The 26,028-nt window shown below is 43.7% G+C and overlaps 2 protein-coding genes across 4 annotated transcripts in view; one reads left to right on the top strand and one right to left on the bottom strand.

Annotated features, from left to right (window-relative positions):
* Positions 1-3,991, top strand: part of Pptc7 (protein phosphatase targeting COQ7) — a 37,709-nt gene extending 33,718 nt beyond the window's left edge. For both annotated transcript variants that reach the window (XM_048447375.3, XM_048447377.3), the window contains exon 6: positions 490-3,991. In XM_048447375.3, coding sequence (XP_048303332.1) covers positions 490-548 — 59 coding nt within the window. In that variant the 3' untranslated portion in view covers positions 549-3,991. The remainder of the gene's footprint in view (positions 1-489) is intronic.
* A 1,258-nt stretch (positions 3,992-5,249) lies between these two features.
* Rad9b (RAD9 checkpoint clamp component B) overlaps positions 5,250-26,028 on the bottom strand; it is a 33,778-nt gene continuing 12,999 nt past the window's right edge. Inside the window, exons 6-11 of one of the 2 annotated variants that reach the window (XM_048447373.3) lie at positions 23,213-23,319; positions 17,987-18,093; positions 17,837-17,901; positions 17,103-17,225; positions 16,189-16,420; positions 5,250-5,790 (exon numbers count right to left, since the gene is read on the bottom strand). In XM_048447373.3, coding sequence (XP_048303330.1) covers positions 5,680-5,790; positions 16,189-16,420; positions 17,103-17,225; positions 17,837-17,901; positions 17,987-18,093; positions 23,213-23,319 — 745 coding nt within the window. In that variant the 3' untranslated portion in view covers positions 5,250-5,679. The remainder of the gene's footprint in view (positions 5,791-16,188; positions 16,421-17,102; positions 17,226-17,836; positions 17,902-17,986; positions 18,094-23,212; positions 23,320-26,028) is intronic. The other variant, XM_048447374.3, reaches the window with a different exon arrangement.

Raw genomic sequence — 26,028 nt, 5'->3', positions numbered from 1 at the left:
CGATGCGGGGTGTGGCCATCTGCACAGCCATCATGGGGAAGCAGCAGGTGGGTTTGAGGCTGTGGTTTTAAGCGTCAGTTAAGTCACTTTTTTGAGTTAGTTTCTTTGAAACAAGATCTTAGATAGCTCAAACTGGCCTCAAATAAGTGATGATCCACCTGCCTCAACCTACCAAGTTCTGAAATTATAGGTATGCAGAACCATGCCCTGACTTCTTGGTGGTGTTTAACTACCTTATTTGTTTTTATTTTAGCGTTGGGGGATGGTTTCCTGTAACATAGTCTGGGCTTGAACTCTCTGTAGGTGAAAACGACCTTGAACTCCCAATCTCCCAAACCCAGAGCTTACAGCTTTTAACTGTTTCTCCACTCTCATGCACTTACAAACCAGATCCACTGAAAGATGAGCACTTGTGTCTACAGTACTACCTGAGCCACAACTTTGGTTGACTTCCTACACATATACTGATAAGTTCCATTTGTGTTTTAGGTGGAAAACCAGATGATATCACTGTCCTCCTCTCAATAGTGGCTGAGTACACGGACTGATTGGCCACGTTGGCAACTCCTGCCTTTCCCTTGTCGCCCCATTTTTCCCTGCCATGTGTGCTGATCCTGCTGGCAGGACCACATTTCTTTGCCACTGATCTCAGTGGCCAATGCCGGATGCCTGGCCCTTGTTTGAGACCCATTGAGAGTCTTGTTGAGAACCACTATTGTCATCCACTAGCCCGGAACCTGCTGGTGACCACCAAGAGAAACTAGGTGACTGCTCCCTTCTCCCGGAGATTTTCAAAGCCTTTTACCTTTCAAAAGCAGTTGAAGTTTTGAAAATAAGTAATGTTGGTAAAGTGAATTCAGAATTTCAGTGTGTTAAAGGGATGCTAACATCCAACAGACAGTAAATAATGACGTCATACTGGAAAACACACAACCCTCCCAGGAGGAGCTCGTGACCACGGGCGCAGTCTGCTGGACCTGCCATGGCTTTGTGTTTTCTGTATAAACTCCTGTTTCCCAGGAGTTCACATCCTGCTCCAAACCTGTGCTGGGTTCTGACATCTCAACCCTAGCAGCTTACAGTTTTGGTGACAAATTGGAAGAAAATTTTCATTCTTTGGATGCAGATATTTTGTGCTTTTTAAAAAAATGCTTAATTGTGCTCCTGTGATTGAAGCTATGGCAGTTATTGGTTTTTCAGGTCACAGGCTCGAGGCCTGGCCCAAGGAGGGACGGAGGAAGGAGACTACCAAAATCTATTCCCAGAAATGTAACGCAAAATTGCAAATCTCCTCAAAGCCTGAGAATCAAACGCTGCAGCCGAAGTCTTCTGTGCTGCCTGTGAGAATGCCACAGGCCTTCCCGGCCAGGCAAAAGTATGCAGTTGCAGCTTGGCATGGGGTTGACTGTGGACAGCCTCGCTCCTTCCGTCCCTCAGGAGCCTCACACCTTTAGAGCATGCCCCAACTGTGCTGTGTCCTCAAGGTGACAGCGTGGTGGCTGCAGCACATGGAATCCACAGGAAAGCTAGTGATGACCTGACGTTCGCAGTGACCCCAGCTGAGTATGGGGTTCTGAGTCCAGCTTAATGTTTACAGTTCCAATAGCCATTTGCAGTAGGTGACGTTCCTTCTCAGACTTCCCCATTACCCGCGAGCGCAAACTTACTTTTAAGGTTTATGTACAATTGACTGCTGTAAAGATATATTTTTGGGTCCGTTCTTTTCCTTCTTTAACTTGGTGGTAGAAAACCATATATACTTAGAAGCCCTTAAATTAAAGCCGTGTTTTCTGTGTAAGTCAGGTGATGTTGGTGTGAAGAGCACGTGAGCAGCCGCACAGCCCTTCCTCTGCAGGAGACACTGGCTCCCTGGTTACTGCATTGAACTTGTGTTTGAGGTTACCTCAACTTGTTTTTAAAAGATTTTGTCTGTGAGTTTGTATATTTGAGTAGCTGTCTCTTGTTTTATTTAAATTGTTTACCATGTACCATGTACATGTCATTGCTGTATCTCAGTGCATCATGCTTGTAACAGGCATTTCGTTTATAAGAATGAGTTACTCATTTGTAAGCTGTTCAGTAATTTATCTACTATTCCTAAATTGGCATAATGTTAGATTCCTATTTTGAATCACCTTTAATTACATGTCAGAATGCCTTAACTACCCTAACCTGACAACACTGAGTTCTTTGGTGAGGAGATACAGGGGCCGGGTATGGAGGGAGACTGAGATAAAGAGATGCCATGCTCTGTTGATGACGGAGCATGAGGGGCACTGGTGAGTATTTATTTTGCACAAACTCTTGGCAGTGTCTGTGTTTAGAACAGTAAAGTTGTATCCAGACGGGGTGTGTGGCCCTAGGACTGACTACTTCAACTCTTTTCTGTGGTTTATAATTAGTTTCTGGTCAGATGTATTGTAGCCTTACAATCTGGATATATTTTTGCATTAATTTTCCAATGCCAACATTTAATTCCTGCTAGGAGCAGAGCTGGTCAAGTCACTGGCATTTTTCTGCTCTTACTTAGCCCATCAAGCAGTCTTTTCTAAAGGTAGATTGGTGTATTTTCTACAGCTTACTTAGTCAACTCACTTTCTGAGTAGTGGTTGTTAGAAACGGACAGTGTGGCTGCTGTAGTGCACTGGGCACCATGGGCAGCATTGAGATTCAGACTGAAAATTACTCTGGGCCTGGCGCATGGACTAGTGACATTACATATTCCATTTGCTTCGCCCCTGTCCTTTTTCTTACACACTTAATGTTATGGCTGTCGGACGCCAGGTGGAGGAGTGCTCCCTCGCACTCCCCATTGGCCAGGGGCTCTGCCACACACCCCTCACCAGGTCCTCTTTGGAACCTGGTGTGTGCGTGCATTGTATTTTAAATCAAGCAATGTAAGCACTCATATTTGTCTCACGGAATGAACTTTTATAACAAAAGAGAAATTTGGGTTTTAATTTACAAATGGCAAATTATTTATCCCTCTCTGGATGCACCAAAGACCAGTAAAGTTTATAGCTTTTCCATCTATATTTATAAAGCAATACTGTATTATAAAAAATCACTATTTTTATCACATGCTTGAAATTTTTATTTTGTTCTGTTTTAAAAATGTGCACTCTAAACATATCAGAACCTTATTTCTTCCTATGAACTTAAGCTGCCTGCGCACAAGAAATAAATAAGATTACCAAATGGAGGTGAAATAGCTAGAGTCCCTAGGCTCTTAAAAATTGAAAGAAATGAGGGCGAGAACAAGTTATTTGTCCTGAGTTACTGTATGAGCTTGACTGGGTTGGTAGGTTACTAACTCACAGAGAATCCATTCCAAGTGTGCGTTTCTGGGTTGGGCTGTGTCTGGAGTAGAGACTGAGTATGAGCTTTCTGAGGCAGGAGAGTGCCCTTTTCTGCTGCTGTCCTTGTTTTGAATAGAGGAGGCAGCGAGACCTCACAGGGCTGCCCTCCTGGTGAGTGTTGTGGAGGTGGCCAGCAGGATTGGGTAGGGCTGTCTGTACATGTTTATACTTTTGGGTAGGTTCATGGCTCCTTGTCACTGTCCACCAGCTATCTTCGGCAAAGTTAGAACAGTTTCTCTCTGGAGACTGTCACAGTTTTGTGTTAAAAAAAAAAAATTGTGATACTAAGAAAAAAAAACCTGCTTATAAAACAAAATATGAAACAGAAGACATTTGGATTCTATTTCTTTCAAAAAGTAAATTTATCACAAAATTGAATTTCTCAACTAAAGCAGTGTCCATGTCAAATGTAACTGTTAGCAGGTAGTTTGTGGCAAAGGCGACTAAGTGATGAAGCAAATCTGAATCCTTGTATACTAATAAGCTGTGTTTTCTGTTGAGACTATCATTGTTTGTCCTACAAAAGGCAATGACCTGAATCGATGTCTGAAATATAACTTATGCAGGAATAGTTCTGTAAATACATTTAAATAAACTGTAAAGATATTTAATAAATATAGTATTTATACTAACTGCCACTCCTTTGGTTTGAATGGTCAGGGAATAAGACGCCAGTCCGCGGCATTGTCGTCGTCTCTGTCTCGCTCTCAACCCCAAGCCTTTTGGTCTACCTAACAGTGAGCCAGCACTTCAGAGCTGTGTCTTTTGTGCTTTACCATTTGAGCAGGTGTGGTTGTTAATCAACAGTTACTTATCTTCCCCAAAAATTTACCAAAATGAACTGGCAATTGAGTGTAAATTAGAAGCTTTTTTCAGCTGTGGCATTGTGCCTTCCAAACAGTACTGAGTGAAGCTACCAAAGCATGCTGCTGTGAGGGCCGGGGGTTGGTGGCAGAGCACTGACCTCCTGCGTGCAAGGCGTGGATTCTATCCCAGAACCACACAACACGGGGACACACACACACACGCCTTGATGGTGCCCTGCTAGTATCTCAGAGCCCTAAGTGCTTCGAGTGTGACACGTGTGACAGTGTCACTGTCTTGTACAGACCAGTGCTGCACTCAGGCTATGCTGACCAAGGTGCTTTGGATGAACCCAGGCCTCGTTCAGCAGGGAGACTACAGAGTTGCTCTGCAGCCACCTGCGTCAGATAGGAATGTCATCAGGGTAAACATGAGATTCATAAACCCTCAGCCTACAACAGAGAGGACAGAACTGTGATAGGTGGGCATTGCCAGTTTCCACAAAAAGCTTAGTGAAAGCCCATTTTCATTCACAGAGGAACATTTTGGGATAACGTTGGGTTTTTATTAGGTTACTGTGGGCAGCTGTGACTCATTGCTAAGCTACAAGAGCCAAATCACTCTGGTTTCAGCTAGAATCTGCTCACACTTTTAAAGCACGCTAATCCACTTAGGCGGCACTTCCAGTTTCTCAGAGTCTAAAGTACAGTGGCCTGCTGGTTGATGTTTCCTTATGGTTTGATGGTTTTCCCAGGATTTAGCAGTATTACCAAAAACTCCTTTGTGGGCTTGTAATTAACCTAACAGGTTTGGGGAAAGAGAGTCAGACACTGTAAGATGTTGTATAACATTGTGTTTGTGCAGGTACAGAGCCTGATTACCTGAGAGGAGCAATGGACAGGCATTTGTTTCCCAGTTCCCTCACTCCACTGCAGCCTGAGCTCAGGCTGCTGCATGTGGTGATGACTCAGACTTGGCTTCACTACATGCTTTCTGTATCCCACTGCATACTGTGCAGGAACCAAAGCAAATGGAGGTTGGGAAATGAAATTGTGTAATATATAAAATGACCGCAAAGTGAAAGGCTAACTGTATATATCTTTATTCACAACTTTTTTTAGTCTGAAAAAAAAAAAAGAACAATGAACAGAAACTGCCAGGTCATCGCATAAGAAGGGACTACATGACTGTTGTCTGCAGGCACATACAGAAGAGTCGTAGGGGCTCCTGAGAGCCCCACACCCACCCCAATGCTGAGGAAAGCCCTTTAGGAACCAGCAGAGGACATGTCAAGGCTGCAGGATAAACAGTGGTGTCTCAGAACCCTGATATGTTCATTCCTGTGCCGCCGGCTCTGTCCCCAAGTGGCACAATAGATTTGTAGTGCACCCTGATACTGGAAAGAGCAAAGACACCGCCTCTAAAAAAGCCAGGGCCAATTCCTGCTCCATTCTCCCTTGGCCTTCAAGGAGCCAGGGCCCAGCACCCAGTGCAGCTATCGCTGAGCTGTGGATACTCATCCACTCATGTCCTCTTCACTGTCACTTGCTATTGCTAAGCTGTCCAAGGGGTGGCTGGCGTGTTCTTGCTGCTCAGAAGAAACTGCTCCAAAGAACATGCAGGAAAACTGGAAGGAAAAAGAAAAGCGTACAGTTTATTCTGAAGACAAAGCCTGTTCACTGAAGGCTCCAGGCAAGCCTTTGAAAATGAGGTCAGGTGTTGCCACTGTCTTTGATGATGATGAATCATGGACACCATTATCAACTGAACTCATCAAGATTGAGAGCCTCTTCTGACATCATTATCCCAAGACAGGACCTTTAGGAATGGTAGTCCACTGTGATCTTCCCTGGAGCTACAAAACTGTCCACCATGACTGAGAAAGGCAAAGGAGGGGACTAGCTGTGTCCCTCCCCTCCTGACTCCATACCTACCCTGCCCCCACCCAGGCCCTGCTGCTCTGTTGAAAGAGCCTTAGTGTTGCTGATGCTTAGATGGCTTGATCTCTTCTCTGTCACAGACCTGTTTGTACTTAAGGACTCTCCTCATGCTCCTTCCCACCCTGTCTTAAGTTTTGGACCTCAGCACCTCCCAGAAATGAGCCCCATGCTTGAAGCAGCCACCATAGCAAAAACCATAAGAGACAAGCTGGAGAGAAGGTGCCTTCTGCAGGGGTGACAGCAGCAGCTTCTGACCTCATTCTAGTTAGCCCCAGCTTAGCTGTGGTGAGCAGAATAGCCCTACCATGGACTAAACCCTAGAACCCCAGCACACAGGTAGGTACTGATGAAATCAGGCTGCACAGCTGGTATTAGCAGCCAGGTGGGCTAAAATCTTGACTGCCTGGCTTGGGAAATGGAAAGGGATGACAAGCCTAAGAATGGATGAAGGTGTCAGACTCTGGCCATGGCAGAAAGCTCCTGAAAGGAAAAGACTAAGTGACAACCTGATGCTTAGCCCTGTGAAAACCATTTCACACCATGGCCTTTGGAACTAGAGTGCATCTGTGCTGTTTCTGCAGTGAAATCTGTGATCACCTGTTCAAGAGCAGCAATTGCTTTGAGCTCAACTGGAAGCAATCTCTATTGATTGACCAAGGTCCTAAGACTAGAGGTGACCCAAGAAGCCTCTTCTGTTGTGTGTTTGGCCCATGCAGTAGCTCTCAGTAATGTTCACTCTACCCTCCGAGGCTGCAAAATTCTTATCTTGGTGTTTGAGTATTGCCTGACATTGCTTCAGGCTTGAGCTGAGTGCTGTCTGCCACCTGCCCTTATTCTTGATGTCTGCCTGGACTTAAAATCTTTGGCTGGTTGCCAGGGAGTAGTGCGCACCTTTAATCCCAGCACTCAAGAGGCAGAGGCAGGTGGACCTCGAGTTCAAGGCCAACCTGGTCTACAGAGTAATTTCTGGGACAACGAAGAGCTACAGAGACCCTGTCTCAAAAAAAACCACAAAAAACAAAAACGATAGCCTCCCTACATCAGGCAAGAACCATGCACACACACAGGAAAGAAGGCCATCTGGGCTCAGTGGTAGAACAGTCTGCTAGTGTGCCAGAGACCTGGGTGAGACTCCTGGCCCTGGGTCACAAGTATGTGAGGCACAGAGGCATGAACAGAAACAGTACAAGGGACTGGAGAGATGGCTCAGCAGTTAGAAGAGTTTGCTTCTTTCATAGAACCTAATTTCAGTTCCCAGAACCCATGCTGGACAGTCTCACAACTCCCTGTAACTCTAGCTACTGGGTAGCCAACATCTTCTGTCCTTTATGGACACTACACACACATAAAGAAAGCAGTACTTGACCACATCTTCTGGGATAGGGAAAAAACAGGATGCCTGCCTCTGGCTGCAACTCAGGAGCACAGGGCAATCAGGCCATTTCTGTCTGATGTGACTATGCTGGGGGAACATAAGAGCAAGAAGACAACTCAGCAAAGTAGACAAAGTCAACGTACAGAACACACAGCTGTGCACATAAATGTTTGCAGTCAGTGCACATTAATAGAAAAAACATTGCCAGGCAGTGGTGGCACATGCTTTTAATCCCAACAGTCGGGAGGCAGAGGCAGGTGGGTCTCTGAGTTTGAGGCCAGCCTGGTTCCAGAGTTCCAGTGAGTTCCAGAGGCTCCAAGGCTACAGAGAAATCCTGCCTTGAAAAAGAAAAAAAAAAAAAAAAAGGCAACAGTCATGTAACCCAAGCTGGCCTCAGAGCAGTATGTGCACCACCACATGTGGCCCATACAGTACTGCTGATCAAACACACAACCCAGGGCATCCTAAGCAAGCACTCTATCAACTGAGCTATTACCCACTCCCCCCTTTTTACCCTTTATTTAGAGACAGAATCCCTGGAACTCATGATCTTCCTGCCTCACCCTCACAAGTGTGGAATTACGAGCATGTGCTCCATTCCCAGCCAGGAAAACATAACGGTAGATACTCAGAACCCTATGAGAAGCTACATGTGCTATCCACTGTCCTAGCACTCAGAAGGCTGAGGCATGAGGGTTGGGAGTTTTCATCTGGGCTACACAGTGAGACCTTGTCTTCACTACACCACCTTCCACGGGAACAAACTGAGTGTGGTGGTGCATTCCAGCCCTTGGGAAATAGAGCTAAGAGGTCCATCAACTGCAAAGGAAATTTGAGACAAATCTGGGCAACATGAGACCCTGTCTCAAGAAAAAATAAAAATAGCTTTAAATTCTGAATTCTAAAACAACCTCAAAGACACAAGTGAGCTTAAAGAGAAAAACATCACTTGGGCCAGGCGGTGCTGGCGGTGATGGCGTAGCCTGGCAGTGGTGGCACATACCTTTAATTCCAGCACTTGAGAGGCACAGGATCTCTGAGTTCGAGGCCAGCCAGCCTGGTCTACAGAGAGAGTTCCAGGATAGACTCTAAAGCTACAGAGAAACCCTGTTTCGAAAAAACAAAAAACCATCGCTTGGTTACAGGTGGATAAGTGAACAGCATAACAGCGCTTTGCTTAAGAGAAGTGTAAAATAGCTCAGATACCAACAGGTGTTTTTTATGGAGATGGGTGAGTTGTTACTAAAATTTAAATTACAAGTAAATGTTCAAAAGTACAATAAGTCTGCAAAAAGCCATTAGGCCACCAAACGAGAAGCCACTGAGGAAGTGGCAGTATGAGACAAGAGTCAACCACAGCAAGTTCAGACACTGGCACAAATATGCCAAGTTTCTAACATGGCAAGGAGACACCAGAAACCTGGGCAAAGGCAGGCTATAATTGTAAAAGTTTAAAGGAGTAGCTGCAGAGCCATTCTGGAAAGTCAAAGTTAGACCGGTAATTTACAGCGTGCATGAAGAAAGACTCCAGATGGCTCACTGAGTAAACATAAGAGGAAAGGAGTGGATTTCTTAACCTGTGTAGGAGAAGCTTTCCAATTGACTCAAAATCACTTGAAATTAAAAAAAAAAATTACTATGTAAAGGAAAAATGCTTTGCATGGCAAAAATAACAAAAACCAATATAAGATGTGTAGGTGGGTGCACCAAACACTACAGATAGTGACTAAATAAGCCTGTGTATCCAGTGAGCACACAGAAGGGACAGGGCTGTAGACTGCAGCTGGTAAGAGCACTTATGTTCTTTTAAAGACCCAAGTTTGGTACCCAGAAGCTATTAAGCTTAATTCACAATCAGAGAAGTGCACATTGAAACCATGTGGAGAGAGAGAGAGAGGAGACATGGCTTAGCAGTTATGGACACTTGCAACCTGATTTTCGCTCCTATAACCTAAGTAGGGTAACTCACAACTGTCTGTAACTCCAATTCCATGGACTTACACCTGATTCCTGGGTACCACACACATGTGGCAGATACACATAAAAACAAAAGGTCTTTAGTCCCTGAACTAAGGAGCAGGTGTATTTGTGAGTTTGAGGATAGCCTGGTCTATATATCAAGTTTCAGGAAGCCAGAGATATGTAGAGGGACCCTGCCTCATAAATAGATAGATAGATAGATAGATAGATGATAGATAGATAGATAGATAGATAGATAGATAGATAGATAGATAAAAACAAAACTGGAGCTAGAGAAAGGACTCTGTAGTTAAGAGCACCAGCTACTCTTGTAGAGAATCCAGATTGAGTTCCCAGTACCTACATACGGCTCATAACCATCACTAACTCCAGTCCCAAGAAACTCAGTTCCACCTCTCTGGGCACCAGGCACACATGCAGCACACACACTTACACAGGCAAACACTCATACATAAAACTTTTTAAAAGCAAAGCAATGCCCATCAAAATCCCAGCAGAATTCTTCGAAGACCTCTAAAGAACGATATTCAACTTCATATAGAAAAGCAAAAAACTGAGGAGAGCCGAAACAATCCTGGACAATAAAAGAACTTCTGGAGGCATCATAATCCTGACTTCAAACTCTACTACAGAGCTACAGTACTGAAAACAGCCTGGTATTGGCATAAGAATAGACAGGAGGACCAACGGAACCGAATAGAAGACCCAAATATTAATCCACACACGTACAATCACCTGATTTTTGACAAAGAAGCAAAAAAATCAAATGGAAAAAAAGAAAGCATATTTAATAAGTGGTGCTGGCATAACTGAATATCAACATGTAGAAGAATGAAAATAGATCCATATCTATCACCATGCACAAAACTCAAGTCCAAATGGATCAAAGACCTCAACATAAAGCCAGCCACACTGAACCTTATAGAAGAGAAAGTGTGAAGTACACTTGAACGCATTGGCACAGGGAACCACTTCCTAAATATAACACCAGTAGCACAGACACTGAGAGAAACAATTAATAAATGAGACCTCCTGAAACTGAAAAGCTTCTGTAAAGCAAAGGACATGGTCAACAAGACAGCCTACAGAATGGGAAAAGATCTTCACTAACCCCACATAAGACAGAGCATAGATCTCTAAAATATACAAAGAACTCAAGAAATTGGACACCAAAAGAACACATAATCAAAAAAAAAAAAAAAAGGAGTATAGCCCTAAACAGAGAACTCTCAACAGAGGAATCTAAAAATGGCTGAAAGACACTTAAGGAAATGTTCGACATCCTTAGTCATCAGAGAAATACAAATCAAAACAACTTTGAGATTCCATCATACACCTGTAAGAATGGCCAAGATCAAAAACACTGATGACAACTTATGCTGGAGAGGTTGTGGGGAAAAGTGAACACTTCTGCATTGCTGGTGGGAATGCAAGCTCGTACAACCCCTTTGGATGTCAGTGTGGCGATTTCTCAAAATTAGGGAACCTTCCTCAAGACCCAGCAGTACCACTTTTGGGTATATATCCAAAGGATGCCCAATCGTGCCACAAGGACATGTGCTCAACTATGTTCAAGGCAATTTTGTTTGTCATAGCCAGAACCTGGAAACAACCTAAATGCCCCTCGACTGAAGAATGAATAAGGAAAATGTGGTACATTTACATAATGGAGTACTACACAGCAGAAAAAAATAACAACAGCTTGAATTTTGCAGGAAAATGAATGGAGCTAGAAAACATTATTTTGAGTGAGGTAAAGATGCAGAAAGACAATTATCACATATACTCACTCATAGGTGGTTTTTTAAACATAAAGCAAAGAAAGCCAGCTTACAAACTACAGTTCCAGAGAACTTAGACAACAAAGCGAACACTAAGAGAGACTTAAATAGATCTAATCTACATGGGAAGTAGAAAGTATAAAAAGACAAGATCTCCTGAGTAAATTGGGAGCATGGGGACCTTGGGGGGATGGTTGAAGGGGGAGGGGAGCAGAGAAAAATGTAGAGCTCAATAAAAAACCCCAAAGTTTTTTGAACTATAAATTTGGCAATAATTTTTTCTCCAAGTTTGGCATCACGAGATGTTTGCAGAGTCGAGAAAACACTCACTTCCCTTCACTGCTACAGCAAGCAGACCTCAAACACTATCTGCACATGTTTGGGCGATGGTGTTGCACGTCTTTAATCCCAGCGCTTGGGAGGCAGAGGCAGCCTAGAAACCCTGTCTTGGAAAACACACTTGGGTCACTTAGAAAAATTTACAGAGGCCCCACTTCTTTATTTTTTATGTGGGGACTGGGGAGCAGATTTCAAGACAGGGTTTCTCTGTGTAGCCCTAGCTGTCCTGGAACTCGCTTGGTAGACCAGGCTGACCTTGAACTCAGAGATCTGCCTGCCTCTGCTACCCAAGTGCTGGGATAAAAGGTGTGTGCCACCACCACCTCATCACCACATGGCAAGGTCGAATTTGTGACAGGAAATGTATGGGTGACCCAGTTTGTTCTTAAAGCTTTTTAATTTATTTATTTACTTTTCTATTTGATGTTTTGAGACAGTTTCTCTGTGTAACAACCCTAGCTATCCTGGAACTTGCTCTGTAGACCAGGCTGGCTTCAAACTCACCACTGCCCAGCTTATTTTAAGACAAGGTCTTGAAAATCACCCTTGTTGGCCCAGAACTCACTTTATAGCCCAGACTGGCCTTGAACTCAGAGATTTCACAGATTCCTTTGCACTTAACAGAGCTTCTACACACTCATCAATATTCTTTACTATGATGACTGTGTCACTGATGCGCTAAATGGAACAAGCCTGATTCTGTGCAGGTTGTTAGTGAGTCAGCAGATAGACCAATTCCCCTATAGAAACACTGGTAGTGCAACCCACTCGGAACTATTCAGTTATTTGTATAAGAAACTGAAGATCCTCCTGCCTCTGCCTCTTTGTGCTTGTGACAGCTTTTGTAATTACAGAATCCTGGGGGACTATACATGGCCATGTAGAACGGTCGAGCTAACCCACGGGGAAGATGTCCCAGCTGCTGTGCAGAAAACAGTGTTTTCCAGTTGTGTTAAGTGCAGGAAGCAGCTGGGAAACAGTATTTGTGTAAGAAAATATGTGCAGCTGCTCATTTGTTCAAGAAAGAAAACAAAGTGCTTGGTGCACAAGCATGAGAACCTGAATATGGATCCCAACACCAGCGTCAAAATCTGGGTAATATCACCTGTCTATTACTCCAGGGCTGGGGGTGAGCACAGGCCAATCCCTGGAGCTCACTGGTCAGCCAGCCTAGCTGAAGGAATGAACTACAGGTTCACTGAGATACCTTGTTTCAAAAAATAAAGAAGGATTGCAGTGAAATGGCTCAGTGGGCAAAGCCTGGATCCCAGGTCCATACAGTGAAGGATGCCGCTTAGGCTTGCACACACACAAATGTAACTTTAAAGTTGCTGCTGCTGCTTTTTCCTAAGGGTCTCTCTCTGTCTCTCTCTCTCTAGCTGTGTGTGTGTGTGTGTGTGTGTGTGTGTGTGTGTGTGTGTCTTGTGTCTCTGTGTGTGCTCATGCATACAAGCTCCTGCGGAGGCTAGAAGAAGGTGTAGAATTCCCTGGAGATGGAATTACAGGCAATTATGAGCTACCCAACTTGGGTGCTGGAACCAAACTCTTTGCAAGAGCATCAAGCATATTTAATCACTTAACCATCTCTCCAGCCCCCACAAGTATATTTTTAATTTTAAAAAGTCACCCAGCATCGACTTTGGGCCTCCATGTGTAGTTACATACCCAGGTGTGCACACAACACAATAGACATAATACTATACATATACAATACCATTTTTTAAATTGGTGAGTCCAGCAATATACAGTTAGTAAAGGCATTTGCTGTCAAGCCAATGACTCTGATTTGAGCCCAGAGACCCACAGAGTAGAAGGAGAGAATTGACCAGAAAGTTATTCTCAGACCACCACTCATGTGTGGCACACATTCACATATACACAAATTTCCATTGGAAATAAGATGATCAAAGACCTTAATGTAAATGGAAACTTATATTAGAAGATAACGCAGAAAAAGCAGTTACAGGAACAGCCAAGGGCTTTGTGGAAAGGACACCAGTAGCTCAGGTAAGAATACTAAGAACTGACTGCTGGCATTGCATGAAGTTAAGAAGCTCCTGCACAGCAGAAGGAACAATGAGTGAACACCCTGCAGACTGGGGTAAAATCTTTGCTAGCTATGCATCTGACAATATCAGTATCTACAATGTATAAAGAACTCAAGAAAGGAGGGAAGGAGGGAGGGAGAGAGGAAAAGAGAGAGAGAGAGAGAAACGAGGAGATTCAAAATCAAACAAGGGGCTGGCAAGATGGTTCAGCAGGTAAAGGCAATTGACTGCCAAGCCTGATGAACCACATGTTAGGAGAACTGACCCCTGCGAGTTGTCCTCTGACCGCTACCTCTGACCTCTGACCGCTACCTGTACATGCATACATGTGTGCACAACACACACATACACATATGTGAAAACAGAAACCTCGGGGGTTGGAGAGGAGGCTCAGTGGTTAAGAGCATTGTTGCTTTTACAGAGGACACAGATTCAGTTCCCAGAGCCTGTTACTCCTGCTGCAAGAGATCTGATGCCCTCTTCTAGCCTCCATGGACGCTGGACACATTGGTGCACATACATACATGGAGGCACACACATACACATAAATCTAAAACACAAAGCTCAAAAATAAATGCCAGCAAGAATAATGGCAAATAGGAACTACTATACACTGCTGGTAGAAATGTAAATTTATCCACGCCTCAAGGAAATCAGTACAGATATTCCTCAGAAATATGAATATATTATGCTGAGCATGGTGGCACACTTGTGATTAGTACTTGGGAGGCAAGTCAGGAGGATCAGGACTTCAAGGCTATCCTTGAGTACACAGCTCAAGCCCAGCGAGATCTTGTCTTGTAGTGATATTCTGGGTTTTTTTGTTTGTTTGTTTGTTGTTGTGGGGTTTTTTGGGGGGGGGGTTGTTGTTTTTTGTTTGTTTGTTTGTTTGTTTGTTTGAGACAGGGTTTCACTGTAGCTTTGGAGCCTGTCCTAGAACTAGCTGTTGTAGACTATGCTGGCCTCGAACTCACAGAGATTCACCTGCCTCTGCCTCCTGAGTGCTGGGATTAAAGGTGTGCGCTACCACCCGGCTTTGTTTTGTGCTTTAACAAATAAAGCTTGCCTAAAGATCAGAGTACAGAACTAAACCACTGGAGGACAGTGGCACACACCTTTAATCCCAGGAGACAGAGGCAGAGGGATTTCTGTTAGTTCAAGGCCACCTTGGGTTACACAAGATTGAATCTGTCTAAAAGAGAAACAGAGCTCACATAAATGTGATCCCAGCATTTGGGATTCCACGCCTTTAATCCAGCACTAGGGAGGTGGAGACAGGAGTGGTATGGCTGGGCAGAGGGAGGAATATAAGATGGGAGGAGAGAGGATCTCAGGGCAGTCTGTGGATGCAGTCTGAGGAGGTAGTCTGGGGACTTTTGGTCTGAGCATTGGTCTGAGCGTAAGAACGCTCTAGTGGCTGGCTACACTGCTTCTCTGATCTTTCAGCTTTCACCCCCTAATATATAGCTCCGGGTTTTATTATTAAGATCAAATAGAATTCGTGATACACTGTCTGAACACCAAAAAGAGCCAGGTGTGGTGGCATATGCCTATAATTGTAGCACTTTCGAGGGAGAGACAAAAGTATCACAAGTTTAAGGCCATCCTTGACAATATAAGTAGCTCAAGGCCAGCATGGGTTACATGAGATTCTCTCCAAAACAAAAGCCCTAGAAATTTCTGTCACATATGATGCCCCAGCCATATGACATCTGGGTACTTGTGAGTGTATAACCATAGGAGCTTTAACATGTCCCAAGAGACACCTGCATATCCATTTTATTGCACTATTTTGCAATAGCCACCTTATATAATCAGCCTGACTGTGCATCATCAGATAAGTGGATAAAGAAACTGTGGTCTGGGGGCTGGTGAGATGGCTCAGTGGTTAAGAGTACTGACTGCTCCTCCAGAGGACCCGGGTTCAATTCCCAGCACCCACATGGCAGCTTGCAGCTGTCTGTAGCTCCAGTTCAAGAGAATGTGACATCATTGTACCAATGCACATGAAACAAAGTTAAATAAAGTTTTAAAAAAAAGAAGCTGTGGTCTATCTATGCAATGGATTTTTTAAAAATTTATTTATTATGTATATAGTGTTCTGGGCACCAGATCTCATTATAGATGGTTGTGAGCCATCAGGTGGTTGCAGGGAATTGAACTCAGGACCTCTGGAGCAGCAGTCAGTTCTCTTAACCTCTGAGGCATCTCTCCAGCCATATGCAATGGATTTTATTCAGCCATAAAGAAGAGTGAAATGACATAATCTGCTAGACAATGGATGCAAATGGAGGTCATCATAGCAAGTAAAAAAAGCTAGACTCAGAAACATAAGTATTGCATATTTTCACTTGTGGATCATACATGTACAAATACATTATACCATATATATGATCATATATGACACAGATGTGAAAGCAAAAGGGAGGCTAGATGAAGGGAGACTAGCAGGAGGGCAAGAGGGGAGGGTGGAGCGTCTTCATGAAACAGGTGGCCTGACTAGGGCGACAGACGGATGCTGAGAACTGGGCTGACCAGCCTGCCTCAGCCCTGCTCTCCTACCTTCCTGAGGTGTGACAGGCCTGGCCCCTCCTCCATGTCGCTGACCACACTTTCAGGCACTTGGGAGATGTTGTCCTGGTTGGTGCTGGCTCTCTTGGTCTCTGTTGCAGAGCTGCTGTCCAGAGGCTCCTTGGGAAACAACCTTTTGGGGGCTGCTCGAGAGATGCTCTCTGGGGTCTGGCTAGCTCGGCTTTTACCCACCTGGGCATTTGACTGTGTGGGGTCTTCTGTCCTGGAGTATTAAGAGGGATTAGATGGAGTTTTTTAGTGGGAAATACATTTTTATGTAACTAAGAGAGCATGTTAGATGATAGCTGTGAATTAAGTAACAGAAGTACTTGTTGGAAATTAAGATTAATGTGTACAGTCATTTAGAAATGCCCTGGACAGGCTGGGTGGTGGTAGCGTGAGCCTTTAATCCCAGCACTTGGGAAACAGAGACAGGCACGTCCACTGTGAGTTCAAGGCCAGCATGATATACAAAGCGAGTTCCAGGGCAGCCAGGGCTACACAGAGAAACCCTGTCTCAAAAAAACCAATAAATAAATAAAAAGGTAACTGTGAGACAGTCACACACCTTTCATCCCAACACTGGGGAGGCACAAGCAGGTGGATCTCTGAGAGTTCAAGGCCAACTAGTCAACACAGTGAGTTCCAGGACAGCAGCACTAGTAGAGACTCTGTCTCAAAAGACAATTTTGGTCTTTTTCATTCACTTATTCCAACATGAAGGGTAAAGCCCTTACTATGCAAGTGTGAGGCCCTGCGTTTGGATCCTCAGAACCTATTTAAAGCTGGACTCAGTAGTATGCATCTGTAATTCCAATGTCTTATGTCAGGGACGTTCCAGATATGTGGTGGCACATGTGCCATCCCTCAGACATTCCAACAGAGAGAGAAGCCTGCAGCCTCACCTTCTTTGTGCTTGGGAAAGACACAGTGACTGTGGTGAAGACACTCTGCTTGGCTGATCCGCTAATGTGGCCAGGATAAAGTTCGCCTCCAAGAGCATGTCGTCAATACTCAAAACCACCGGTCTAGAAGGACAATTGGCACAAAGCATGCTCATTTCTGACACTATCAGGCATACATCAGCAAGTACCACCAGCTAAGGGAGAGAGACAGCAGGTGCTGCTTCCATATCTTCACAGGTCAGCTTCCTAAGGAAGCCTTCAGCAACCCCAGGGAGATGATCTGATTCAGCTTTACTTCTGAACTACACTAAAGGCTTACACACAGAATCCATGTGCTCGAGCCATGCATAATTTCCTACTTAGACAGTTTTGTCAGGAGCCAGCCAAATGTTTCACGTTGTAGTCGAAGTACCAAATTTCTTAACTTTTGCTTTCTTGAGACAAGGTCCCATAGCATTTGCTGGCTTCAGATTCACTGTGTGACCAAAGCTGACCTTGAACTCCTGATCCCACTGCCTCCACCTCCTACGTGGCAAGACTGCAGGCATACGCTACCACATCTGGCTGCATTACCAATTTCAAAGCACCGTGTTATAGCATCTTTCAAACTCTTAGTTTGACAAATGTTGCTAGTAAAGTTCAAAGAGTACTGGGATGTAACATCAGCTTCACCATGCTCCAAAGGCTTTTGTTATGGGAACAAAAGGGAAGAGACAGGGTTCTTGGGGACCTACTTCCCAGGAAAGTCAAAGTAGATGGATATAGGAGCGTGCATCACTTCTGAAAAGGCGAGGATCCCCTGCAGGGAGAGGAGAAGAAAGTGGAATCACTCCTTTAGAAGCACTAATGAAAACTTGAGTTTGACTTCAGAAGTGTCTTCTTACCTTTAGTTCTTTAAAGCAAAATGTTACTTCAGTATCGAGTCCAACTTGAAAGAAGTCAAACTCTTCAGGGCCAAAAGACATCTCACTGTACACAGAACTGCTTAAATCTGTTTGATGTAGGGAAATAAAGGTTAAAACTGGACTAGAGGCATGTGTTCATGTTTGGCACAAACATGTAACCCTGAGTTAAACAAAGTCAAGGAGTTTTTGTTTTTCCTTAAAGGTGGGGTTTAAAGCACCCTGCCCCATGAATCTCAGTAGCCTGTGACTGGTCTAATCCACAGGGAAAGACTGAGGAAGCCTCGCCTATAGCAGACCAGTCCCAGGGGCCTGCCCTGTGTTCTGTCTTTAGGTATTTGGATGCTTCCAGCCTGAATTGTCTAACCACAGCTGCATGAGGCCCTGAGTGGCAACTGCCCAGCTGAGTTCCATCAGCCTGCAGAGTCCTGAGGGGTAAGAAAGGGCTATCCCACTACTATGTTTTGTGATGACTTTCTGTCACCAATAAATAACCAGAACACCATAAAAACAAACTTTTTAAAAAAGTTTTTAGTGAGGCAGCGTCACGTGTAACCTAGATTGGCTTCAAAATCACTACGTGACCTAAGGTGACCTTGAACTTCTAATCCTCCCTGCCTCTGTCTCCCAAGTGCTGAAATTACAGGCCTGGGCCATCATACATGGTGAAGCTAACTCATTCTTAAAGGGACTACCATAAATATAGTTTACATGTAAAAACAAGTTACAGTTTATTAGTGAACTATATCCCATATTGTTTACAAAATGAATGAAAAGATTAAAGGCAATCAAACTAAATTATAAAAACATGGTTTAAAAAGTGAATTTAGGGTTCAAGGCCAGCTTAGGCAATTTAGTCATCCCCTGTCTGAAAATAATAGCTAAAAAGACGGCTAGAAGCCAAGCATGATAACTCATATCTATAATCTAGCATTTAGAAAGCTGAGGCAGAAGGACTACCACTAGTACAAGGCCAGTGAGCTAAGTCACTCAGTGAGTTCTAGGCCAGGCTGAGCTAGTGTGAGACCCTGTCTCAATAAAGAGAGGGATGGGAGGACCTGGAGACCCAGTGGTACAGTGCTTGCCTACTATGCGTGAGGCATGGGTTTAATACCCAGCACAGGAAAAAGAGGCAAAGGAGGAAAAGACAGTAGAAAGAAGTGAGGCCTCGGTGACAAGCCACACTATCCTAAAAACAGCACTATCTCCCCTTTCATGACATGTGCTTTTCCTGCGTTCTATCCTTCCGCATCACCTAATGTCACCTTCCTTGTCCTCTTTTCTGCATGTTATACTGCATTCACACATATATTTGATGAATATGTGATGAATACACACACACACACAAATGTATATGTTATACTGTAGAATCCACATATGAGGGAGAACATGTGGTTTTTTTCCCCCTCTATGAATTGGGTGACCTCTCTATATAATACAGTCAAAGTCCATCCATTTTCCTCCAGATTTTGTGATTTTATTTTTCTCTATAGCTAATAATATTCCATTTTATTTTTTTTTAATTTTTCCAAGACAGGTTGCCTCTGTGTAACAGCTCTGGTTGTCCTGGAACTCAGTTTCTAGACTAGGCTGACCTTAAAAAACACAGAGGCCGGGCAGTGGTGGCACACGCCTTTAATCCCAGCACTAGGGAAGCAGAGGCAGGCAGATCTCTGTGAGTTCGAGGTCAGCCTGGTCTACAAGAGCTAGTTCCAGGACAGGCTCCAAAAAGCTACAGAGAAACCCTGTCTCGAAAAAAAAAAATTCACAGAGATCTGCCTGCATGTGCTTCTCGAGTGCTAGGATTAAAAGTGTGCACTACCACCTGGCTTCCATTTTACATATATACCAGATTTTCATTATCTGTTCATTACTGATAAATAACTAAGCTTGTTCCATTTCCTTGTGATGGATGTAAGATTCCCCTCTGTATGCTATGAATATGTTTTATTACCATTGGTTAATAAAAAAGCTGCTTTGGCCTATAGCAGGGCAAAGTATAGGTAGGTAGGTGGGAAAAGTAAATTGAATGCAGGGAGAAAGAAGGCAGAGTTAGGTAGACGCCCTGTAGTTGCCAAGAAGCAAGAAGTAAACAAACCACAAAACTCATGGTAAAATATAAAATAATAGAAATGGGTTAATTTAAGATGTAAGAGCTAACTAGCAATATGCCTGAGCTGTTGGCCAAACAGTATTGTAATTAATACATTTTTGTGTGATTATTTGATCTGTGTGGCCAGGAAACTAAAGCGTGGTCTCTGTTTACATCTTTGTGCTAATGAAAAAGCACTGAGGTGCAAATATCTCTATAAAAGGGTATGGAGTCCTTTGGGTATATACCCAGGAATGAAATAGCTGGGTTATGGCAATACTATTTTTAATTTTTGTTTCGTTTGTTTGTTTGTTTTTTCAAGACAAGTTTTCTCTGGGTAACAGCCCTGGCTATCCTAGAACTTGCTTTGTAGACCAGGCTGGCCTCAAACTCACAAGAGATTTGTCTGCCTCTGCCTCCCAAGTGCTGGGATTAAAGATGGGTGTTGTGGCCACCACCACCACACAGCAACAAATTTATTTTTTTTAATATTTATTTATTTATTTATTATGCATACAATATTCTGTGTGTGCCTGAAGGCCAGAAGAGGGCACCAGACCTCATTACAGATGGTTGTGAGCCACCATGTGGTTGCTGGGAATTGAACTCAGGACCTTTGGAAGAGCAGACAATGCTCTTAACCTCTGAGCCATCTCTCCAGCCCCAACAAATTTATTTTTATAGTTTTTTGTACATGTGTTGGGTTTTTTTGTTTTTATTTTCTGGTTTTTTTTTTTTTTGGTTTTTCGAGGCAGGGTTTCTCTGTGGCTTTGGGGTCTGTCCTGGAACTAGCTCTTGTAGACCAGGCTGGCCTCGAACTCACAGAGATCTGCCTGCCTCTGCCTCCCGAGTGCTGGGATTAAAGGCATGTGCCACCACTGCCCGGCTATATGTTGGTGTTAACTTCTCATTACAAAACTGCTTTGGTTGGCTAGATGTGGTGGCTCATCCCCAGCACTAGGGAAGCAGTAGCCAGTGGACTGCTCTGAGTTCAAGGCTAGCCTGATCTCAAAACAAAGAATCAAAAAGACTACTTTGGGAAACATCCATAACATGGGGGGGGGGAGATGGGAGAGAAACATATTTACACACAGAAGATTCCTTTACTATTTCTTTTTTTTTAAATGTTTTTTATTGATATTTATTGAGCTCTACATTTTTCTCTGCTCCCCTCCCCCTTCAACCCTCCCCCAAGGTCCCCATGCTCCCAATTTACTCAGGAGATCTTGTCTTTTTATACTTTCTACTTCCCATGTAGATTAGATCTATTTAAGTCTCTCTTAGTGTTCGCGTTGTTGTCTAAGTTCTCTGGGATTGTGGTTTGTAGGCTGGCTTTCTTTGCTTTATGTTTAAAAAACCACCTATGAGTGAGTACATGTGATAATTGTCTTTCTGTGTCTTTACCTCACTCAAAATAATGTTTTCTAGCTCCATCCATTTTCCTGCAAAATTCGAGCTGTTATTTTTTTCTGCTGTGTAGTACTCCATTGTGTAAATGTACCACATTTTCCTTATTCATTCTTCAGTTGAGGGGCATTTAGGTTGTTTCCAGGTTCTGGCTATGACAAACAAAGCTGCTATGAACATGGTTGAGCACATGTCCTTGTGGCACGATTGAGCATCCTTTGGATATATACCCAAAAGTGGTACTGCTGGGTCTTGAGGAAGGTTGTTTCCTAATTTTCTGAGAAATCGCCACACTGACATCCAAAGGTGCTGTACCAGCTTATAGTCCCATCCTTTACTATTTCTTAGTGCGGCAATGCCTTAGTTGGTTCCTGGGATGTGCAGTCTCAAGTACAAGAGATGCTTCACCTCAACAAGAAGGCTCATGCCACAGCTAGTGCTGGAGCAGAGGAAGTCCAACAACAAGACTAGATAGTGGCTAGTCAACCACAGTGGTAGCTACTCATTAGAAAGTTCCTCTTGGGCAGTGCTTATGGGCTACTAAACAGCTACTTCATCAAGCAGACCCTTTCACCAGCTATGTGTGTCTTTTCTAGGCCATGCTCTCCTGAGTTGCAGAAATTAAGTTGGAGCAAACCCAAGGGAAGTAATTTAAAAAGTGCATTAATAAGAAGCTATACCCTGAAGCCCAAATATCTACACAGATTAGGACCACAGATGACTATGAAGTATGACCCAGGCAGGCCACATGGCCCCTGTGCTTTGACTCTTCATGTCAGTGGCAGCACCTACATCACAGCCTGGTCTCCAAATACTAAGTGATTCCTAGGTATACTAAGGAAACACAACAGTCACTGGGCCCAGTGTAAGCCCTCCATCTACTGGCCTACCACATGGCAAGCAGCAGAATGCTCATCTAGTGGGATTGTGTGTGAGCACCACCATAGTTCTGCAATACAGCAAGATGACAACACAGTTCCTTCCTTTCCACTCTTTCTAGCACAGTCACAAGGAACAAAAGATCCCTGGTGAAGGCACTGTGAAAGCAAGGTGGACCCAAAGGGGCCCCTTTCGAGATCTCATCACCAAAATTCCCTTCTAGAAATTTTTTCTTGGGAGAACTGACTTAGGGGTGTTCCCACGGTTGCCTGTGCACTTGCCATCTGGGGTACTGTAAAGTTCTAACCCAGAGGCACCTTTTCTTCATGTGTAGTCAGATTGCTGGCCTCTTAGGACAGTAAAGGCTGAGACCCAGATCTTGAAAGCCTAACTGAAGCCAGGCATGCTAGAGAAAGCCCATAATCCCAGCTACTTGGGAGGCTGGAGGCTGAGTCAGGGGAATTATGAGTTCTCAGTCAATCTGAATTACATAATGAGACCCTGTATTTAGAAAAGGGGGGGAGTAGGATGGAAGGAAAGGAAAAGGAGGAGGGAAGGAGAACAACAGGAGGTCAGTCCTTACATGAAAATATATCTTCTCAATAACTACTTTTCATTTTAAAGCAACTTGAAAATTCAAAGCCACATACTTCTATTGTGAATTGTATAATTTTCCCAGACCTGGTCATCATTTTTACCATTTTTCTATATTTTGGTGCTTCTCAGACAGCATCAGGTATCACACCACTGACAGGCACTCTGTGTGGGGTTTTGAAGAAACAGGAAACACATTCCATCCCAGCCCAGCACAAGGCAGATGTCACCCTTACCCAGGGGTTCTCCACTCGAACTCTTGAGGCAGAAACTCCCTGGAGTAACAGAAAAGGTGACTTCCTCTTGATTTGACGTTAGAAGAACAATGGCCTCAGTCAGCAACCTGTAAAATGTGATGAAATGTATTGACATTTATTTGGAAATCAGCTATAACCTTACTGGTATTCAAATCTTGATTCTGGAAACAAACAGGTCTAGGTTTAGGAAGTTTTCTCCAAAGTCTGCCTTCTTTCTTACTGCAATTTTTTTTTAAATTCTACTTTCCTTAGAAGGCTCACTAAGAACTTAGAAATTAAGGGCATGTGAGATGGTTGTACTGCTTTAGGAAAACCTGCAGGAGCCGCAGGGTGAGCACTTCCATTCAGTAAAGGGCGACAGTAGAAGATGGAGCTGCTCACAAACAGCTGAGGTGTTTGAACTAACATGACCCCATAGGTCTAAGGTCTGAACACTTGGTCCTGGTTGGTGGAACTGTTTTGGGAATGATTAGGAGGCGTGGCCTTTGTCAGAAGAGGTCGGCCAAACTGGGTAGGGTGGCGCACGCCTTTAATCCCAGCACTCTGTGAGTTCCAGGACAGTCACAACTATGCAGAGATTCCCTGTCTCAAAAAACAAACAAACAAAAAGACAGGTGCCATTTGAAGTTAGTTCTCTCTTTGTCTCCTACTGATATATGAGATCTTAGCTGTTCCTGCTGCTACCATGGACTCTAACTCTCAGAAACTGTAAAACTGTAAGCCCAATTAAACTTTCCTTTTTATTTATTTATTTAATTAATTAATTTGAGACAGGGTATCTCTATGGAGTCCTGGCTATTCCAGAATTCAACTTGTTATGTAGGCCACCCTAGCCTCAAACTCACAGAGATCCTCCTGCCTCTGCCTCCAAGTACCACTGTGCCCAGTTGAGCTTTCTTTGATAGCTGCTCTGGTTATGGTGTTTTGCCACAGCAATTGAGAAGTATCTAATTTGCTCCAAAACATAGCAGGCAGAAGGTCCCACCCTGTGTGCCGCCTAGTTTTTCTGTATGTATCCTAGACTATCTAATTAACACTTGTTATTTCAACGTTCTCTGACATCCAGCTACCCTTTTATTCTGAATCCCTTTTGGGCTGTTTTCTTCTTTTTTTCTGAGACATGGTCTCTTTTTCTCTGTTGCCTAGACTGGCCTGGAACTCTTGCCTCAGCCTCCTAAGTGCTGGGTTCACAGAGGAGAGCCACCATGCCTGGTCTAATTATGCTCCCCTTTAAAAAGAGATGCTCCTCAGAAAACTCACTTGAGGTGAGCTCCACAGGCCTGAAGATTGCTTTTTGCTTTCCCAGTGATCACCATACTGAACATCTTGATGTGCTCTCTGTGCACACCGAGGTCTTCTTTGCCCAGTTCTAATTAGATTGCCTTTTTAAAACTGTGTAATAGAGCCAGGTGGTGGAGCACACCTTTAATCCCAGCACTCAGGAGGCAATGGCAGGCAGATCTCTGAGCTAAATGGCAGCCTGTTCTACAGAGCAAGTTCCAGGACAGCCAGGGCTAAAACCCTGTCTCAAAAAAAAAAAAAAAGTATAATAAGTGCTTGAGAGCTAGCTCAGCAGTTAAGAGCACTAGCTGATCTTGCAGAGAACCCAAGTTCCAGTCCCAACACCCACATTGCTAGTCGCAACCATCTGTAACTCCAACTCCAGGGGATCAACACCCTCTTCTGTCCTCTAAGGGACATGCATGCACGTAGTACACAGACACATGCAGACAAAAACTCCTATATATAAAAAATACAATACTTTAAAATAAAATTGCATTATAATAAAACAAAGAGAAATTGCAAGTTCTGCCATCCTTTTGAACTTAAAGTGCTGTTAGGTAAAAATGACATTCTTAAAATTTATCCAGGCTTAGCTGTTAGCGGGATGCTAGACATAGTTAGCAGTGCATCTTGATGTTGGAATGCTAGGAACAACTATCATGCTCATTTGGGGATTTCTCCCTTGTTTAAAGGGAGGTGTTATACAAATGCCAAGTAAATTTGTCTGAGCCCGAGCATTGCTATGTAGTCCAGGCTGGACGTGAGTTCATGATTCTTCTGCTTCAGCTTCCCCTGTGTTGGGACTTCAAATAATTTTTTTCTTTTGTGTTTATGGGGGTCAAACCCAGAGATTTGTATGTGTTAGGCAAGAGTTCTATCCCTGTATTATACCCCAGACCACAAGATACCAAATAACTTGATATATAAATAAAGACAACATGAATGTGCATGTCAAAGGGAGGAAAAATGCGGGCACAATAGTGCATGTCTATAGTCCTAGCACAGGGAAGCATAGGCTCACTTCAGGTATGAGACCTCGTCTCAAAAGTCTAAAAAAAAAACAGGAAAAAATCCAAACTGTTAATAAACATATAATTCTCAGACTCACTATTAACAATGAAAAGGCAACAATTTTACCTATGAGGATGTCAAAATTTATAAAGATTTATTATGTCCTCTATTCTGGTGAGAATGTGAAGTGACAAACTATTCAGAAGACAACTGAGCTCAGAATATATGGAATTCAAAGTGAACTCAGTGTGACCCACTAATTCCATTTTTGGACACTGTTGGGCAGCCTGTACCATGGCCCTTAAATCCCTCCCATGTAAAGCTGGATGGAGACTCATTTCAGAGAGTATAAAAGGCTCCTGCCTTGGAGCCCTTTCTCATCATCATTTGGGAGGATTCTCAGGACCCGCATGTTTGGGAATGGGTCTTCCTGAGTGTCCAGCAGCCATACCAGTGAATTCGGGAGTGCCTCCCTCAAGGTGAGCCTTCAGGTGACACTC

This window comes from Myodes glareolus, chromosome 2, assembly GCF_982192425.1.
Source record: "Myodes glareolus chromosome 2, mMyoGla1.1, whole genome shotgun sequence".
NCBI lineage: Eukaryota > Metazoa > Chordata > Mammalia > Rodentia > Cricetidae > Myodes > Myodes glareolus.
Note: the sequence above shows the minus strand (reverse complement) of the source record. Positions and strands in the feature narration are given on the sequence as shown.